General features: G+C 29.9%; 2 protein-coding genes across 12 annotated transcripts in view; one reads left to right on the forward strand and one right to left on the reverse strand.

The window, feature by feature from the left end:
- LOC129952606 (NAD kinase-like) overlaps positions 1–18399 on the forward strand; it is a 35102-nt gene extending 16703 nt beyond the window's left edge. For 5 of the 11 annotated variants that reach the window (XM_056065284.1, XM_056065285.1, XM_056065291.1 and 2 more), the window contains 6 exons: positions 14044–14127; positions 14557–14686; positions 14749–14852; positions 14919–15309; positions 15370–15627; positions 17692–18399. In XM_056065284.1, the coding sequence (XP_055921259.1) occupies positions 14044–14127; positions 14557–14686; positions 14749–14852; positions 14919–15309; positions 15370–15627; positions 17692–17985 (1261 nt within the window). In that variant the 3' untranslated portion in view covers positions 17986–18399. Of the gene's footprint in view, positions 1–2787; positions 3184–8641; positions 8862–11571; positions 11887–14043; positions 14128–14556; positions 14687–14748; positions 14853–14918; positions 15310–15369; positions 15628–17691 lie in introns of those variants that run through there. The other 6 variants (XM_056065282.1, XM_056065280.1, XM_056065281.1 and 3 more) reach the window with 5 other exon arrangements.
- Positions 18400–19354: 955 nt separating this feature from the next.
- On the reverse strand, positions 19355–20242 carry LOC129952060 (probable serine/threonine-protein kinase clkA; the record flags this gene model as incomplete). The annotated part of the gene is made up of 1 exon (XM_056064484.1): positions 19355–20242. A coding segment is annotated over one exon (888 nt), but the record flags the coding sequence as incomplete, so codon positions are not given.
- Between the last annotated feature and the right edge of the window lie 1274 nt (positions 20243–21516).

Here is a 21516-nt window from a genome sequence, read left to right on the forward strand (position 1 = left end):
AGTGGGTGTCGATTTGGTGTTCTTTGAGTTTTTTTTCCAGAATCTGCCGTTATGTGAATATTTGATCGACTGTGGACTTTTCTGGTCTAAAACCACATTAATAAGGAGCTATCAGGTTGTTGACGATGGGCTTCATACGTTCACATATTACGGCAGGGAAGATTAGGCGAAGTTAAGTATACTGATTCCTCTATAGTTGGTGCAGTTTAGAGTGTCTCCTTTTTTCAGGATCGGGCAAACAATACAACAATACAATTACACTACATTAAAAAAGTACCTGTAATTCTCATGTATTTTATTAAATAACAACCCAACTCTTGTAATTTTCATCAGTTTACCCTTGTGTACACTTTCCTACGTATTTTAGGTACAGAAATTCTTTCTTTAGCCACACTGCACGAACATGGAATGCCTTATTCGTCTTTAAATTTCTCACTTAATGTGCACTGTGCAGGCATTCAAATCCAATGTACACCGGTATTTCCTCTCAAATCCTATTCTACATGCCATGTGTAAGCGTAAAATATAAAAAGTAGTTCATTATAATTCTTTGTTTAATAGAAACCAGTTTAAAGAATTCAATACAAGTGTAGTTTTATACTGTATATCGATGACAGTTTTTGTATATTTTTCATTCCCTTATTCTGAAACTTTTAAAGTTTATTTATCATTCTTTTTTTGTAGGAAAATGTTTTAGACAAAACTTCAAAATTTAATTCTGTAGTGAAGTTATACATTTTATTAGCTGTATATATCCTTAACTTTTTCGTATTTTCGAAAAAAATTGCCAATTTTTATTTCGAAATGTTTTCTTTAAGGTTTAATTTCAATCAAGAATTATTTTTAATTATTTCTTTTCTAATAATTTAATTCAATAGTTTGGAAATTAGTAATTTATGTCCATAATTTATTATTTTTCTTGTGTCAATTTGCAGCTTTTTTAGTTTCCTTTGTAGACTTATTTTTTGCAAGGCCCTTATGCATGTAGACTTAAAGATATGTAGAAGGGCTTTTAACTGCACAAAGAAAGTTTCACCGAAATTAATTAATTCTTATATTGGCATTTTACGTCAGCGACGTTTTAATTTATGCTTTTTTTCTGGGAGAACATATTAAACAATTATATGGCTCGTCCAATTTTACAATCTTTGTTTTTCCACCATTACTTAGTATTGATATTTATGTTTGTTAGGTTCCCTCAATACTTTCTGTATATTTGTAAGATTTGCCTGCAATTCATAATACATACATGAAGAATGCAAACGGTTTTAAAGTCATTAATTAGAAATGTTTGGTACTGCGTCATTCAAAAGACTATGATTAATTTGTGTTATTACAATAATTTGAAACACGATCGATAAAACTTGTTGCATTTTATAATATATATGTACGAGCACAAGTAAAAAAAAACAATATCTTGCAATCAAACTGTGGACTAATTTCAATTTTGTTTTAGCAAAAAGAAAAAATTTAAATTCTACGTGTTTCTCATACTTATTAAAAAATATTCTTTAGTCATTTTATAAAACTGTGCTTTATTGTTCTTTTGTTGTCGTTTATTATTACTTCAGTTATCCCCTTTCAGAACGTCGTCCTATGTTAAATGGTAGTACTCGTTTCTCATTTGGTCAGCCGACGACGTGTAAATTTGCGTTCTACAATGTTTACGTGAGACGAGCTTTTAATACAAAAACGAAAAATGATAATTTTTAATGAATGAACGATATTATGTACACATCATCGATCAAGCACAAAAACGCCTCACTAAGTGTTACGCAATATAAATACAATCTGTGAATAACATTCGCGAGTTTAAAACCATATTTATATTCAGCATTTGCTCAGGTTATCGTTAACAAAACTGTAATTTTTTTTAATCCAAAATTGGTTTTCTCCACAGTTATGTTATGAAATTGAATTAATTAACAAAGTGAATTAAATCTTAGTACCGTGGTTCATGTACAATTTTTGTATAGAATATAATATTGAAAATAAAACTTATTTAACAATTCGTGCTTTTGTGTCAAAACAGCCGGGATAATTATTTTGTTTATATTCTGATATGCTTAAAACCTGTTCAAGAGTGGTTTTATTTTTTTGGATGAATTCAATGCTCTATCTCCATCACATATTTTTATAATAAAATATAATTAATTATAATTTAGCAATAAAAATAAGAAGATCACAATATGTGTCAGAAAAATAAATTAAAGTGAAAGCTAGTTTAGAAAAGTTTAGAAATGGCAATGAACCTCTGTAGCAATTCAGCTTAAAGTACCTACTTTTAACTCAGATTATGAAAGCTCCAATTTGCAAACAAAAATATCTAAAAAAAACAAAAATCTATCTAAAAAATTGTTTTTCATACTATTTTTGATTAGTTAAGACACTACAGTGCTCAGAAAATTGAATAGCGTGATCAAATATTGAATGAATTATGAAAGATAATAGAAGGAGGCAGCTAGTCTATTGCGGTCACAATCCTAGACACACATGCAAAATGTATCTCTTTTGACTCTGTAGTGCTTATTTACAAATACAAAATTGTATATACCCACCACAGTACTTTCGAATAAAGAGTGTGTCAAGGGTGGCATCGAGCGACGACCGACGACGGACGCAACGACAACGAAGAACTTTGGCTGATTGTTTAAGGGGTATCTACTTGTTAGACAACAGCTGTGAAAACTAGTTACGGTCTTTACTTTGATTCGAATGCTTCTGTATTGTTTTGTATTTATTTTTCTGCGGATTGAAAAAAATTAGATTGTTTTGATATTAATTTAGATCATTAGGTTCAAATAATTCAACATAACCCGACAAAATGGCCTGTTTATCTGACATTGATTTGGCTACATTGCATAAAAGTCGACTTGAAGAGCGTCTAAATTACAAATTAGCGTGGAGCTCAAGTCGCAGTGATAGTTTTCATTATGGATTTAGTGAAATCACTAAAGAGTGTCTCCGTCGAAATGTTAAAAAATGCACCAATGATAAGTGTACGACTAAATATTCCAATAATAACTGTGATGCTAAGTTATGTGATAAATTAAATAAATTAAATTTAACGAAACAACAAATTCGACAAGCAGATTTTGCACGGGAAAATCGTTCAGCTGATGAAGAAAAGAATTTGAATTATTTTAGTTCGTATACAAGGAGGCGACGATCGGGGACATGGCCGTAAGTCATATAATAGTAAATATTTTTAAAATGGAAGTAATATAAACTTTTCAAGTTAAAAATCAAGCATTTACATTTTAAGTTCTTCAAATTGATCACCGGGAAATTGTTGTTGAAGTGAATGGAGTATTTTTGTTACAAAAGTTGGGTGTTGTAAGTTGTCGGTTCTATTTCATGTTGCAAGTTGTTAGGATTTAAGAAAAAAGTCATTTGATTGTTGGATGTTTCAAACTTGATCACGACCATGTGAGCTGTTGATGACCGGTTAACATAATCAAAATTTAAACACCTTGCAGAGTAGCAAATATGATTCATTTCAATTTCAGCACAAATTCTCCGGTGACCAAGCTTAATTGATTTAGAAAAAACTTCATCAATAATCAGTAAGTTTTATTAACAGTCATCAAAGAATAATTTTACTAACATATTTAAAATACTTTTACAATTATGGCATTTGATGTTAACATTGTCAAAAATAAGATTTCGTTTTAAGATCACGAACACTAATAAAAAAGCAATCGGTGATGTGTATTTTCAAGAAAATTTCATTATATATTATATTATATAAAGTTTAGTGACTTATAGTTTATTACGTGAAAAATAATATCATTCAAATTACCGTGAAGATTCGCAGAATGTGATTCTTTTGGCGTAATTTTCGCACATTTCAGTCGGTATCATTAATTTAAACTATTGGTGGTGTTCTGTGGATTATTCGTGGTGGAACCACATTTCGTCAAAAAAGGCATTCAAATTCGTTTTGAATTGACTACATCTGTCTGTGCGTTGTCATCTTTGAAGGAATACGGATCAATGACGATTTTTGGCATTAGTGCTAAGATGTCAATTTGTCTTGCAAGTTTTTTCGGTCCCATGTGTCGCAATTTTTTTTTTGTACATACCACCACTGAGGGAGAAAAGTGTTTATAATTTTTTGTTGCATAGCTCAAGAAGCGCATCGATGGCAGGCTTAATTATTGCGTAATTTAAAATGTATATACTCCATAATTAGGTGGATTACACTTATAATTGCTGCGACTAACGGAAAAACGATAAGTTCAGATCATCAGCAACACTTGCACGAGCATTACGATGATGCACTTCACAAACTTTGACATCAATACAACACTTGCGTAGTTGTTCGATTATGACAACCATAATTATCGCGTAGTGCACGAAACGTTTCTACGCTTGAATCACAATTTTGTAGCAAATTTGAATCTTAACTCGTTGTTTGATTGCTAAGCGGCCAGCTATCGTAAGGGGTAAGCACTCAACTAATATTATGTATCTTCAAATGAGTTTGGCAAGTGTCACATGCCAGTGCTACTAACTTGAAACCACGAAATGATTAACCCTATTAAAATTCAACATTCTCTTTGTGACTGTGTGAAAACTTTTAACTTGGTTGTAAGTCAAATTCACATGCGTATTTGTAAAATCTTTCAAGATCTAGCCGTTATATTTTCACAAGCGGTACTATTGTTTGCTGTAATACTTCTAAGCCTCTTCTTCTTTTAAGCCAATTTACGCGTATATCCATGAAACCAGCCTTAAGCATGCTTCTTGTTTTTTGTTAAAAAATCAGGTAGTAGTCCAGTCAATGAACGAACAAAATTGCCTTTACCTACAAAAAAATCAAACAGTTAACAACAAAGAAAAGTCCGCAAGAACACAGAGTTTGTTTGTTTCAGTTTTTCACTTTTATCTTGAAAAATGTTTGTCGTATGAAAAAATGTTGTTCTCTTATAGTTAATAAAATAACTCTAGCAGTGAAGATAAACATACGGTTTTTTCGGTTTTTCGCGTTTATCTTGAAAGCTATTTGTCGTATCAAAAAATAATCTTCTACAAAATTAAAGCTTATTAAATTTTCTAAAGAAATATGATATTAATTTCTTGTAATTGTTTTAGTTTGTAAAATAACTCTATCAGCATTTAAGGAAAACATGTGTTTGTTGGCCTGGTGGTAACATTTGACCAGCCTCTTTATATAAAAAGTAAAGAAATCGTTGCTGCAGCTTAATCTGAGTCCCGTCTATCAAAATGCGTAGTCAAATTGGGTGGATTTAACCTGTAAGAGTTAATGAGTACTATATACGCCCGGTTTCTATTGAAAAGATGCTGCAAGGAAAAGCGATCGCTAGAGCAGTTCGTCCTTCAATACTATTCAGACATATTTAGCTAATATAATAATGGAACAAAACGACATTAGCCAACATGAATTATACTTACTTACTTAGGTCCTCAGACCTGTTAAGTCCGTTGGGAACCCCTTAGGGGCATAGGGCCTCTACTACGCCTACGCGCCATCGTGTACGGTTTCCGGTCGTCCAAGGGCCCTACTCTGTAATGCGTTTCGAAGCAAATATTTTCGAAAACGAATATTTTGGACTCTCTATTTCTAATGCTGATAAGAAATCTAGTACTTACGGAATGACAAATCTGTATTCGGATTTTTCGTACGTGGCAATGCGATTCCGAATGTCATAAGCGTTCGAAAACGAACATTTTGTTTGTACACCAAGAGAGAGAGGTAACGAATTGCAATTCGAAGGCCGTTTTTAAAGGGCAAAAAAAGAAAATTGTGTTAAGTTGTGTGAAATAGATAAAATATAAGTAAGGAAATAATAATTGCATTCATAATTTAAGCAAATAAATCCCATCACAGGAAATCATCAGCAAAAAATGTCCAAACCAAACAAAAGCAATAACTAAATGACTATGAACAAATTCAGCTTAAACTTTCTAATCTTGAATTAAAAAGAGAGATGTGGCAATTGCAAAGCAGTGAAGTGTAAAAAAAGTCATTACGATAATTCCCAAGTGATAATAATTACTGAATTTTAATTTTGATTTTTTCATCGTCTTTGTGATTTGTTTTTTTTGAATTTGTTTTTTTTTTTATTTTTACTAGATGACTGTTTTATTCGATTCGAACATTTTACAGAGTACGAATTCATAAACGAATCGAATATCAGATTCGAATCGGATTGGCTTTCAAAACGCATTACAGAGTAGGGCCCTAGCTCTTCTTCCTTCTTGTGTGATCGGATTCCATTTCGAAGCGTGTGTCCAATACATTGCCACTTACGCCTTCGTATTATAGGCCTGTCCTTGTATTCAGAACCTCATTTGTAATAGCTGAAGTAACCTTCCAAAGTACTGCACCCATAAAGAATCACAGATTCGACATTTTTGCGAAACAGTTGTAGCTTTGTTCTTAAGCTGATAGTGTTATTTCTCCAAATTTTCGACCGCATACCGAACGCCGATTTTGCTTTGCGGCAGATGACGTCTTATTTGGTTCCGCCTTCGATGGAGACAATACTTCCTCCTCCGCTCTCCACTTTTTCCACCGGTTGCGAGGAAATATTTATTTGAGAGGATTTCGGATTCCGAATTTGGTCATTTTTGTTTTGCCGAAATAAATTTTCACCCCCACAACTTCTTCTCTCTCCACACTTCTTGTAATTTGATGGAGATCCATGATCCTATGATAGAGTAAGCAAACATCGTCCGCGTAATCCAAGTGTTTTAAGCAGGATGTAAAAGTCCATTGGATCACTCTGCTACCTGACAACGCTGCGCGCAGTACATCGCTTATCACCAACAAAAACAATATTGACAACAGAATACGGCCCTTTCTGACTCCGCTACGGATTTCAAAATCATCTGACAACCTACCATCGTGCAGAACGTGACTTGCTTTAATAATAGCAGTTAGTTTTTCTGGGATGCCTCTCATCCGTAAAGCTAACCAGATAACGCTATCAAAGGCCTTCTCGATGTCGATGAACAGCAGGTTTAGTATTGATCGATATTCAACGCTCTGTTCAATAATGATCCGCAGGGTGTTAATATAATCAATATAGGAGAATCCAGTGCGGAATCTTGATTGCTCGGCATCGGTCAGCTCTTCGGTTATTCTGTAAAGGGTCCTGCTGGCTCATACTGCGGTAAACCTCTTTCTTTTTCATGTGGTACGAGGACTCCGGGTCATTTCTTTCTTCCCCTTGTGCAACAGTTATTCGAGTTCTTAACTGTTTGCGTTCGTTGATCCTTGCCCAAAATTCTTCTGAAAACCAAGTGGTGTTGTTTCCTTCTTTCCGACCGACTATTCTGTCGGCATGTACTGTGCTGCTGATTGTTCTCCTTTTGTGAGACAGGTGATTTCTAATTTGTTTTTTTATTTTTGCTTTGACAAATCTCATAAGAAATACTTCGAAACTCGGCAAGTCTATTCGATAAATAGGAAAAATTCTTCTGAAAGCCAAGTGGTGTTGTTTCCTTCTTTCCGACCGAATATTCTGTCAGCACCTGAAATGCAATTCCAATGGTGTCGTCATGTACTGTGCTGCTGATTGTTCTCCTTTCGTGAAACAGGTGATCTCTGAATTGTTGACGGGTCGTGGGATCCTTTAGTCTGGCGATGTTGAATTTTGGGACTCGTGTTATTCCGTTGGATCTTTGAACTAAAGCTGTACGCAATCTTAAGGAGCTATCATTAAGTGGTGGTCACGGTCAAGTCCCATGTCGGCGCCTCTTCTGTTTCGGACATCCAAGAGTCTGCTTCTAAAGCGTCAACTAATCGCGAAGTGGTCAATTTGCTTGGAAGACGTTTGCCTGTCCGTCGACACCCAGCTAATTTTATGACATAGTTTGTGTTCAAACATAGTGCCACCAATCACAAGGCTTATTGTGTCCGAAGTCAATGAACCTCTCACCATTGCAATTGCCGACATCATGAACACCCATCCATCACACTTTCGTAAACACTAAAACAAAGCCCTCATTTGATCCATCTTAGTGAGAAGCTACAAACAAATCTTAACAATCTCAAATTTAATGGACGAACCGCAGTTGTTTAATAGGATTATATTGCTTAAAGATTTTATTTATGCTGAGCGGTCTAGCGATTGGAATGGCCATATTAACTGTGTGAAGTATATAATTCCATATTTCCATGCCGCCGGACACTTCTCGTACTTGGTTCATCACCAGACATCCCTTAGTAAGTGTGCCAAGTTTGAAAACTGTTCGATTTTCTTTTTTGATGTGAAAATTGGACTGGAGTATTTTTTGCTCTTACTTGTGCGTTTTTAAATAATTAATTTTTGTTGAATTGTTAATGAGTTTGTTTTGAGTATGTAATTACATGAAGTGAAACGTAAAAAGTTGATATTGATTTTTTGAACTCGTAGGCACTTAGTTCAGACAAAATACAAACTAATTAACAGTCTATACCTTGACTGGTAGGTATTCTTGTGTTATGAAAATCAAAAGGTATTTTAATTTATATAAATTCATTGGAATTAAGTAATCTTCGCAGTTGGAGTTTGTTGAAATTCTTCAATTCAAATGAGCACTTGAATGTTTATTTTAAACTTTGACCTGCAAAATTATACAACTTTTTACAAATGTAGCGTTGAATTGAAGAAAGAATTGTTTTGAATTCTAATATGAGAGTGAATTGAAGCCTAACACGTAGTCCATAATTCAGTGCAAGCCATCTAGGACGGTTTGTGTATCGTTAGTTTTTTGTATTATGACACAAAAAAAGTATTATTAGCAGTAACTAAAATTGGTCTAAAGAAGTGAGTAGTGATAACAAAATTGTATGAGCAGTTTTTTATTTGTTGGCTTATAGGCCAAAATATATAAAAAATAATAAATTAGTAAGTAAAAGTTGTGTTATAGTAAAATATCATAGACTGTATTTATAGTGAAAAAATTAGCCCATAAAGGTTAAGATCGGAAATACAAACGATTTTCCCGATATTTTTGCGATTATTAGACAACGAGGTCAAAAATCGCTCTTATTTGTAAGAGCAAAAAATTGGATCTACCGAATTCAATGAAAAGGCTACTAATATCCAGTGAAAAGACTTTTTTACTACAGACTACGTAAGGATATAAAAAAAAATTGTTTCGAATTGTCTCGAAACTAAAAATATATTTTTAGGTTCGCCTTTTTTGACTTCAGTAAATAATTGACATGTACATTGAACACTTTCAGTACACAACACTCATTTACATACAAATTTGAAATTATTTTTCTGTTGTTTTTAACATTGATATTTAAAATATTTTTTTTTTGAGGCTGGACAAAAAGTTAAAACTAACTTCAAGAATCAGTCTTTGGCTTTCAGAAAAGGTATATAACAATAATGTAGGTTATCCTGTTAACTCACTTTTCTAAAAAAATGTTCCTTCCTAACATGGGAAAAGGGCCCCCCATTCCATTTTTTCTTTTTACCAACTCCACAGTTATGGCATACTTCATGACAAATGGTCTATTTGGTTATTATAGTATAAATTCGTTGAATTTTTGAAATAAAAAACACATCTTAGCTAATTTTTTATCGACCATATTGTCTCAAAATAGTGCCCTTAAAACCGTATAACATGATTGTATTGTAAAAGATTCTGCTTTAGATTAAAAAACACCAATAATTGGAAAAGGTGAGAAATTTTGTGGTTTTTTCTGAACTTTGACCACTTCGATTGTTAATAAGGATAGCATCATAAACAACTGACCAACAATTCAGAACTACCGGATTTAACTGCAGGTCTACTTCTATTTGAATGACAAAGTTCCTGGACCACTAGTTCTTTTGATAAACTTGACTATTTTTCTATTAGGTGATTATAATAGGAATTGTCTACTATCGCGTATATGGGATTAACTTCGGTTCTTTTGAACCATGTAGCAGACACCTGATTTTTTAGAAATCGAAGTACTCAGAATTATGTATACGTTATTATTTCGCTCTTAATTGAATCTGTGAGAAAAAAAAAATAGTCCAAAAATTAGAGTTCGAAATCAAAAGTTACTTTTAAAAACAAAAAAAACTTAAAATATTACTGTATAAGGTATAATACAAAAAACTTTAAACATCGCCTTCATCGCTATCTGCATTGTTCGACATGCGTTGGCCATTAAAGGATACCATCGTTTTGTGCTCATCGGGAATATATTACAGACTCCATCCACTAGTTCTTCCATATGAAAGTTGAAGCCGCCACTACTACTTTTTGTTCTTCGGTATATTTTAGGTGCCTATATTTACTTAGGGTAAAAGTTTCCCTTTTAGAAGGATCTTTGGTGTTTTTTCTTTTCTTAAATGGGTCACCAATCCTTGAAGTTGAGTAATTATTTATTTTTAAGTGATCACACTTCAAAAGGATACAGCTGTCAGTATTTGAAGATTTAAACAGAACATTTCAAACATTGAGTTGAAAAAGGAAATTATTCCTGGAATGTTTTCTTTTTTCTACTCAGTGAATTTTTGTTTGCTCAGTTAAAGCATAGGTTTTATCAAAATATTTTCGTTTATAGGCTTATTAAATGCGCTATAGAAATATCTACACTTCTGCATTTGTAGTTTAGTTTCACCAAATTGTGGAATAATTTCTTCTCATTGATTCAATTATACATGCATTAATATATTTTATCTTATACTGTATTCAACTACGTATTGAAGATACTATTTGTTCCTCAGGGTTGTTTTCAGAAATATTTTCTGTAAAAAGCTTTTCTTGTGTAAATACTGTCATTCTATTGTCAGATATTGACGGTTCGGTAATTCAATCCCATATCAAGAAACTTAAGTTCGATGTTTTAAACATAATGTCTAAATAGTTTATTAAGATATCAATTTACCAATATAACCTCAAGCAGAGCAAAATGTAAGCAACTTTAATATGCTTTTAATATAAATAAATGTTTGTTTATTTATTGTCTAGCTATAAAACAAATATTTTTGTGTAACTGTTATTATTGTGACTAATGTAAGGACATTTAGTAGTAAAAAGATATTAAAAAAAGTCAACTTAATTTATTTTTATTTGATGTTCTCCTTCAAATGGTTTGTTACATTCATAAATGCTTGTGACTTGTTTCTAAAAACCACATACAAACACAGACCTAAATATTGATGTATTGAGAAGCTCTTACTTCACCCACGCTACATGAAACTGAGAGTTTTCAATCAAGTGGCCAAAAAATAAAATAAACCTGTCTCTTCAATTCTCAAAATTCAAAACTTACTTCACATATGCCGTCATAGTGTTAAGTGTAACCTTCAGCCACATACAAAAATAAAAATAAAAACCTGTTAATCAAGTAGGTCTTACTTTTCATATACTCTTGGTGTAAATGCAATTGAGTAAATCGTTCTAAGTTCCAATTCGACGGACTTCAGTGTGTGTTGTCTGAAAATCAAGATTTTCCATTTTGAAGTCTTGTATCTCGGTTTAAAGCTCAAGTTACGACTGGTGAAGTATGTATTAGTTACGTTTCATTGAAAGCACACGAACTAGAAAATCATACAGCCAAAGTTGGTCAAATGAGACTGTTTCAATTTTGAATTGAATTTCGCTGTGTACAATCATTATTACGCGTCTGTTGTTTCTGTTAAACGAATAGTAATATTTGCTTTGTGGAGAGTGTTTTATTAGAAATTGTTTATACTCTTTTAGTGAATTTGGGTGTCCTAAAATGGACTTTTCAGTATTTAGCTCTAGTTCCTGTTATAGCAGTTGTAAAGTCAATAACGAAGCTCTTGTTAATTTTCTCAACAAAAAACAAGAGCAAAATGTTAATTTGGGCCATAATAGTTTCGATTTAGATGAGAATTCGTTTTTGGTGGATCAAAATACAGAAATAATGCCAGTTCATCCTTCATTGAGAATATTAAGGTTTTTATCTTTAAGTCTTTACATTATTAATAAAATTTTATTATTATTTCTTGTATTATATTTATGTATATTCATTTTGGGCATCTAATTGGTGAAGTGATCAAACTAATTTTGTTGGATGGAAGATAAAATGTAAATATAAATTGCATGATCATAAAAGGTGTTTGTTATGAAAAAAGTGTTTACATGTCAAAATGATACAATCGTATGATTAATCTTTTCAATAAGGAGGTACAAGCATATGCCTTGGGTCTCACGTCTGTCTGGTAAACTTTAATAAAAAAAATACTTCTTTTCTTGTTGAAAGAATTTTACTTTATTTCAATTTAAAAATTCAATCCAAGAACTATTAATTCCAACTGTGATCAAAGAGTTTGTTGGTTACCTGTGGACCACTATACTTTCGTACGGTGAGATATTTGTGTAGTTTTTTTTCTGTGCCGAAAATATCGCCGCGACAAGACAATCATTGTTAGTAAAGAAAGTTATGTTTTCTTGGATATGACCATAAACTTTGAAATCTTTTAAAAAATGGCCAGGATTTTGTGTTAAATACATTAAATGTTTACCTTAGTTCAATATAAAATTTTAAAGTCAGTTGTAAACAATAGTACTAGATAATTGAATGATTTGTACAAAAGAAACATATTTGAAATGGCACACGCAAAAAGTGAAAGCCATTTCTTTCAGTCGTCCACAGTTTGAACCTGTAAATTATTGTACTTATTTTATGAAAAACTAAAAAAAAACAGCCTCTTTGTGACATAGTGTCGATCTGAACGCAAACATACAACTTTTAAACACTTTTCTGAGATGACATATCGCGTAATAAACTTAATCAAATTAATCATATAAAATTAACAAATTGAGAATGATTCATAGTTCTTTGGCACAAAGAACTTAATAAGATTGTTTAGTGTAGAATTCGGAGACACCTGGAAGATCGGGCAGGTTCAGACGGCCTAAAGGACTTGAAAGTAAGGTATCTGATTGGCCAACTGTTAAAGAATTGCGTTCCAATGAAAGCAACTTTTTTGGAAAGTTTACTGAAAAGTTAGTACAAAAAAATCTCCCTTACTATAAACTCAAGTCTACTAATGTCAAAATGATAGTTCATCATGTTTTTACATTCAAGTGAAAGCTCTCTATTTTCGACTTTATTATTTTAGCACAATTCCATTTAATATTTTGTGTTAAAAGGTTTCTTACGGAAAAGACATACATAAATAAATTTTGTTTCCAATACAAAATACAAATCGTGCTGGACTGGTAGCTTGCCTATGAAGAATTTTGTTTACAATAACGTTTTTGGTAGCTTTTATACTTCTGAGTTTAAAAAAGTATAACACTTTGGAAACTAACTAACTGCCTTGGCCAAATTTACGTTCAAAGACTGCAGTTGACTGCAAATGAAGTCTCTTATGTTATCTGAACCTGTCCATTTGCTCGTATGTTCTGACATTTAGCCATATTTCACTGACATCAAGACAATTAATACAGATCGGCTTCTTTCCAATTTGCTTTTTTACCATAAGGTTGACATTTATGCGAATAAAAACAAAGTCTCGATGCTCTTTCGGTTTTGGTGTTTGCTGTTTGGAGATTTAATTAAGCACTAGGCCTTATTTGATTTGCATACCTTACACTTGCATGTTATTAGCAAATTACTTGTAATTTCCATGTTTCTATTTCCTCTTCTCTGCATCCAGTCTGAATAGCTGATACAACTGGAAATCCCAATTTATCCAAGAATTTCTGGTGTATGTATGTTACTATCTCTCTAAACCATTTTACAATAAAATTCGACCCCTAAATCTAAATGCGTGTCTGCTTTCTGTAAGCAGCTAAAAGTTTGCATTAAAAAATTCACCTACTCAGAGTAGACTATCCAACAAAAGGTTAAAAATCCACCTGTCATGAAATGAAACGAAACGTTTACAAACATTACCCTCCAACCATTTTGCATAATGGCGTGGACATTATTGTAAACAAAAGTGTTTTCTTATGTAAGGATTCTATTGGGCCCTTCTAGCAATTTTGGCAGCCCCAAAGAAGAAATTAACATTAACTAATTGTTTGACTAATTTTTGAATAAATCGAGTAAAATCATTTAATAAATTATAAAAATGTATTCATTTTTAATTTTGTTTATTACAGGCGAACAAGAAGTTTAAATGCGCCTTCGCCGTTTCAACAGTTTGGACCATGTGGAAGGATTATGAAAAATTCAGCCATGGTTATGTAAGTACACTTTAAAACTGTTTTCTTTGACGGATGAATAAAAAAGAACTAGCTATATGAAGTATCACCACTATTTTATAAAACACAATCAGCTTAACATTTAATTATTACAATGGTACTCACTAACTAAGCGCTTAATAATTAAGTGTTGATTAATTTCTGATTGAATCTGAATTCTGATTATAATATAAAATCTTGTACGTTTATTTAAGAGCAATGTAAAATTAATGATCAATACAAATGTTAATGTTAAATTAAAAATATACAATAATGTATATTAAACATTTATAAAAAGCATAGTAATCGCCAGATTTTACTCTATTGTCAGAACATTCAGTTCTCTTACATTTCTGTCGCAAAATTGTTATATAAATACAACACGAAAGTTGAGTTTTATATAATTTAATTTACTATTTAATAATTTTAAAGGCAAATCCAAGATCCTGCGAGCCAAAGACTTACCTGGTACAAACCCCCATTAACCGTTCTTGTCATAAAAAAAGTTCGTGACTCAACCGTTTTGCAGCCTTTTGTTCAACTTGTTGAGTGGCTTGTTCAGGTAAAGAACTTAAATAATTTTAATCTCCAACTCTAAAATTCTAAGCGTTAACTTGAAAACAGGAAAAAAACATGGTTGTTTGGGTTGAATCAGCCGTCCTGGAAGATCCTCTTCTACGTGAAGATAAAAAATTCCAAGACATCAAAGAGAAACTTGTAACATTTAAGTAAGTTAAATACTTTAATATCGTCTAAAAATTTGAAGTATGTTGTTTTCTTAATTTTTTTCTTAGAGATGGACGCGATGACCTCACTGATCGTATTGATTTCATTGTTTGTCTTGGTGGAGATGGAACACTTCTGTATGCGTCACTGTTATTTCAACAATCGGTTCCACCAGTTATGGCGTTTCATTTGGGCTCATTGGGTTTCCTTACCCCATTCCAATTTGATAACTTTCAAGAGCAGGTGACTAATGTACTTGAAGGCCACGCAGCCCTGACACTTCGAAGTCGTCTTCGATGTGTAATCTTTAGGAAGTCTGAACGCCATCAAAAAGATAGTACAAGTGAACAAAATCATTACAACAATATATCGTCTGGGGTAACGGCTACTAACGAAACCATCGATAACAGCATACATTTACCAAATGCAGTTTCCAACAAAGCATCAACAAATATTTTGGTAAATCTACATTCAATTTTAATTTATCTTAAACAGTTTAAATATTTTTGTTTCCTTTAGGTTCTGAACGAAGTCGTGATCGATCGAGGGCCATCACCTTACTTAAGTAATATTGATCTCTTTCTGGATGGAAAATACATAACTTCCGTGCAAGGAGATGGCTTAATTGTGTCCACGCCAACTGGTAGTACTGCATACGCTGTTGCAGCTGGTGCTTCTATGATTCATCCGTCCGTACCTGCAATCATGGTTACACCAATTTGTCCTCATTCTTTGAGTTTCAGACCGATAGTTGTGCCTGCTGGCGTCGAGTTAAAAGTAAGCTAGCTCTCTAGAATATTAAAAATCACATACAAAATGTATTGACACCTTAACTGTCCCATGTATCACGTTTGATAGAAAAATGTAATCTTCTTTCGTCCCGCCTATGTCCGTGTATCATATTTGATACCTATTGGAATTCAGCTTGACTGTCCCCATACATTTAAAATTATTTTTTTCTCCTGCGTCCTACGTCTATATATTATGTTTGAATCTCAAACATTTATTTTTATTTTTTATAAACATATTTTTTTTGGAAAATAATAATAATTTAACAATATTTATTAAGATGTGTCCTCGTGATGTGAATTAAAGCACTCCAAGCAGAATGGTTTGCTCTATTGTTTGAATCTGTTAATAATTGATTCGAATTAAAAGCTGCACTAACGTCTTTCTTCAAGTTGCTATATGACTGAAAACAACGCTTCCTTATAATTTTACCATTTTCAAGTGGTATACACACCTATATTGGCGTACTAGGCTGAAAGCTGGAGGAATCCTTGATACATTTGTAGCTAATTTTACTTGACCCTCAAAAACATTTCTTGTAATTCCGACATTGAGGGGGGGCTTTAAATGGTAGTTTGTTATATATGCATCTGGCATTTAAAACTGCAACACGAAATAAACAACTGCAATTTTTATATACCACATAATGGTTTTGCTTTTATTAAGATATTTGTATGGGGACATTGAAACTGAGTTGAGGGATGTTGAATGGAATGGATGGGAATGCAACATGAATGAATGACCCATAAACTTGTAATATCAAAACAAAAACCATACGACAGCTCCTTATACAAAAAATATAAAGTTGATGACTAGGATTTTTTTCAAATTGCCATTACATAAAATTTAATTTAAATTATTAATCATATAAAAATGATCTTGAAGCAACACGGCCAATTACTGGCTATTAAGTTGGCTTCGAACATCGCTTGCAAATTTCGTTTACGTTTTTTTAACCCCGGAGGTTGGATTTGAAATAGAAGAAAATTTAAACTCAAGGTTGTAGGCAATATGATTGAATATTCGATTAGGAGTGGAGTTAAAATATCATCGTTGCAATAGAAAGGCTGGGGCTGTCCTCCTGCTATGACCATTTGTCATGTAAGGGTCGTCACGCCTAAGACCCCATTCATAATAAACTACCATTTTTATTGTAGACTACTTTCAATTTCAATTAATAGATGTTGGTAAAAAATGTCTGCTCTCATTTGATCTGATGGAACCATTTTCTAGATTAATTTTAATAATTATTTGCTCTAGTTTTTCAAACCATTGAAATATCTGCAAAATAATCTACTTATATAATTTAATTTTTAGGTGCACTGGAAATCAAATCGGTGTATTCAAAGATGTTGATACAAAAATTAGTTATACCCAAATTAAAAAGAGAACAAAATATTTGTTTTTTATTGTATTTTACAAAATGTAATTTCTAATTCCCTCATTATTCTATCAGTGAAATATAAAAAAATGCATTTACAAGGTAACATTCGGCTAGAACAGCTTCAGTCCGACATTTTATTTGATAAACAAGCACTAAATTTTCTTTTGCATGTTTATTAGTTTAGCTTTAAGTCGCCCTGGGTCAAAGTATCTTTTAAGACATTTTTTTTTATTTTTGCTATAAAACCACACCTATTTTTCAGTCAGCAATAGTTTCATCAACAGTTGATTAAACTCAAGAAGTCAAATAAAACAAATATTTAAAGAAAATAATAAGGTCACAATACAATTAACTGTACAACTTATAGCCAATTAGCAGGAAAATGTAGGTGTTTTAGAAAATTCCACTTCTCGATTAATATAGTAAAAACTATTTTTATTTATAAATATTTCGATTTAGATATTTTCAAATGCATTGCGTTGTTTACATAAATACTTCTGCACTTAAAATAAAATTAGAACTTTTTTTTAAATAATAGTTGAAAAATGTGTCATAAAATAAAATTGCCAAAAAAACCCTTTTTGCTGTGTGATACTTAATAATAATGATTGAACAACGATAATCAATATGTCAATTTGTTTTAATATAATAATATATTTATTTCACAGATCTCGGTATCACCCGATAGTCGTAACACATCTTGGGTTTCATTTGATGGAAGAAATCGTCAAGAACTATTTCATGGTGACAGCCTTCGTGTAACAACATCAATCTACCCAGTACCAAGTATATGCGCTCAAGATCAAATATCCGATTGGTTTGATTCCCTAGCGGAATGTCTTCATTGGAACGTACGCAAAAAGCAGAAGTGTTTGGAGGAATTATCGGACTTAACTACATCCGGATCCGAAGACACCCTTGATGAGTTAGAACGTGGTAATGATCCACTAATTGACAGTTAAATTTGCCTATAAACCGTAGGCCGTTTTTTGCAAAATCAAAATCAGTTAATATTCTTTGATATATTTTGGTAAATAATAATATAAGTTGCGATCTAAAAAAAATCCATAAAAAATTGCCAAACGCACTCAGGGCTTAGGAGTGCCGAAATCAACTATAAAAAATATTACAAAAAGTTTATAAACCTGTACATTGTGTTTTGTTATTGCACTCCTTCTGCCCGAAATGTTCATAGAACAAAACGTATGACATTCGAATTTTACTTAGGATAATTGTTTGTTCTTTCTATTGGTTTCTTAACCTTTGCAATATTTTTCCTATATAATATTAAAAGCAAATAATTATTTAACTATCATTTAATAATTTCTTTTTTTATAAAATGGTTGTAGAAAATATATACAAATTTAATATATAAACTGAGTTTTTTAATTCATTAAAAAAACAACCTAGATTTTAAGCAAAATAAAATTTTTCTTGGTGTCTGAAAAACGAAAAACGGAACAATAAACAACAAATAAAATAACCTATACTTTTAAATTATCGCTTTTATTTCTCCATTCTGATTACTATTTATTATTATATTAAATACTTATTATTATTTAAATTAATAATTATTATTATTTCATTTATTTTTACTATTTTATTAAAATAATACAATTATTAATAGTTTATAATTAGTTTAGGAAAATAATTTATAATAATGTTAATCATTTGTTGTTATTTTAATTATTAACAACTTTTTTTAAACAAAATGCAAACCATTTATTATATTTCAAAAACCTTATAATCGATTTGAAGTACAATCAAGATATTTATGAATGTAACTCGACTTCGTTCATATGACTAGAACGGCCACGTTTACAGCGGTAGATTCGTTATACTCCATTTTCGACGACTCGGATGCACATTTAGGTCGAAACGGGCGCTATTTCGAGCCATACGCACAAAACAATGTGAAGAGACTTTTAATCGCACGGACGAGGCGGCCAATCGACCTATTTCTTGAGTTAACACGCTCATCACAGTTACTCTTTAATAAATCGATTATGGTGTGTGGTTTTGTGTTTTGCAGCACCATCCTGTTGACACCACATGTCGTCCAAGTCCATGTCTTCAACTTTGGACCAAAACTAATCGACTATCATGGAGCGATAACGCCAGCCATTGCCTGTAACGTGGCGTTGTGGTCATCGAATCCGTATTTTGGTAGAAAGTTTTGATCGTTTCTCGTTGGATGATGAAATTGTTGAGTTTATTTATGATTAAAATGACAATGACAGTTTGATGATTAGTGACCCTATTAAAGAACCCTTTACTATTGTTAATATCATTATTATTATTATTATTATTATTATTATTATTATTATTATTATTATTATTATTATTATTATTATTATTATTATTATTATTATTATTATTATTATTATTATTATTATTATTATTATTATTATTATTATTATTATTATTATTATTATTATTATTATTATTATTATTATTATTATTATTATTATTATTATTATTATTATTATTATTATTATTATTATTATTATTATTATTATTATTATTATTATTATTATTATTATTATTATTATTATTATTATTATTATTATTATTATTATTATTATTATTATTATTATTATTATTATTATTATTATTATTATTATTATTATTATTATTATTATTATTATTATTATTATTATTATTATTATTATTATTATTATTATTATTATTATTATTATTATTATTATTATTATTATTATTATTATTATTATTATTATTATTATTATTATTATTATTATTATTATTATTATTATTATTATTATTATTATTATTATTATTATTATTATTATTATTATTATTATTATTATTATTATTATTATTATTATTATTATTATTATTATTATTATTATTATTATTATTATTATTATTATTATTATTATTATTATTATTATTATTATTATTATTATTATTATTATTATTATTATTATTATTATTATTATTATTATTATTATTATTATTATTATTATTATTATTATTATTATTATTATTATTATTATTATTATTATTATTATTATTATTATTATTATTATTATTATTATTATTATTATTATTATTATTATTATTATTATTATTATTATTATTATTATTATTATTATTATTATTATTATTATTATTATTATTATTATTATTATTATTATTATTATTATTATTATTATTATTATTATTATTATTATTATTATTATTATTATTATTATTATTATTATTATTATTATTATTATTATTATTATTATTATTATTATTATTATTATTATTATTATTATTATTATTATTATTATTATTATTATTATTATTATTATTATTATTATTATTATTATTATTATTATTATTATTATTATTATTATTATTATTATTATTATTATTATTATTATTATTATTATTATTATTATTATTATTATTATTATTATTATTATTATTATTATTATTATTATTATTATTATTATTATTATTATTATTATTATTATTATTATTATTATTATTATTATTATTATTATTATTACAATTATTATTATTTTTATTATTATTATTATTATTATTATTATTATTATTATTATTATTATTATTATTATTATTATTGTTGTTATTATTTTTATTATTATTGTTATTGTTATTAACTTTTCATGGGAAGTAATTGTAACTGGCCGGTTAGCCGCATTGAAAATTTTGACATTTCTCGACGTTTTCCTAGAGTCGAAATAAAAGCTTTTTTGAGAGATGTCTTTACGTGCTTCTCTACGTACGTTCGTACGTCCGTACGCAAGGTTATTTTGTCGTTATCCATGGCTCAAGATACAGATAATGATACAGAAAGGACTTTTAAAACAAATTGATTGGGTGGTTTTTTTTACCAAAGCAATTTAAAATAGGGGAACATTTTGGTTATACCAAAATATCTCTCGAAACAATAACGCTAGAGACTTGAATTAAATTTCATATTATATATTATAACGCGATACCAAACTAATACATTAAAAAAAAAATTCAATTAACGGTTTTTTATATAAATCAAAAAAAGTTGAAAAAAATATTTGTCACCTCAAAAATTGTATGAACAAAAAATAATTTTATAACCAAACAAATTTTGTGCAACGAAAAATAATGTTTTTAACATTTTGTAAAATTTTGAAAAAAATCGAATTGACAGCTTTTTATAAGAAAATAAAAACCAAAAAAAAACATTACTCAAAGTTGGTAAAAATTAATTTTCGGCTCAAATATCTTTTCAAAAATTAAAAATATTGTCTTTAAATTAATTTTATCTTATAATAAACATTCAAAATCCAACATTCGGTAAAATTTTGAGAAAAATCAAGTTGACATTTTTTTTTACCAAAAATAAAAACCTAAAATAAAAACCAAATCCAACAGTCAGTTTTTTTTTTATGAAACGATAAAAACTACAAATAAAGTACGTAAGTTTGGTAAAAATTATTGTTCGGTTCTTGATATCTCGTTAGCAATATACGAAATTAAGT

The sequence above is a fragment of the Eupeodes corollae genome, chromosome 3, assembly GCF_945859685.1.
Source record: "Eupeodes corollae chromosome 3, idEupCoro1.1, whole genome shotgun sequence".
NCBI lineage: Eukaryota > Metazoa > Arthropoda > Insecta > Diptera > Syrphidae > Eupeodes > Eupeodes corollae.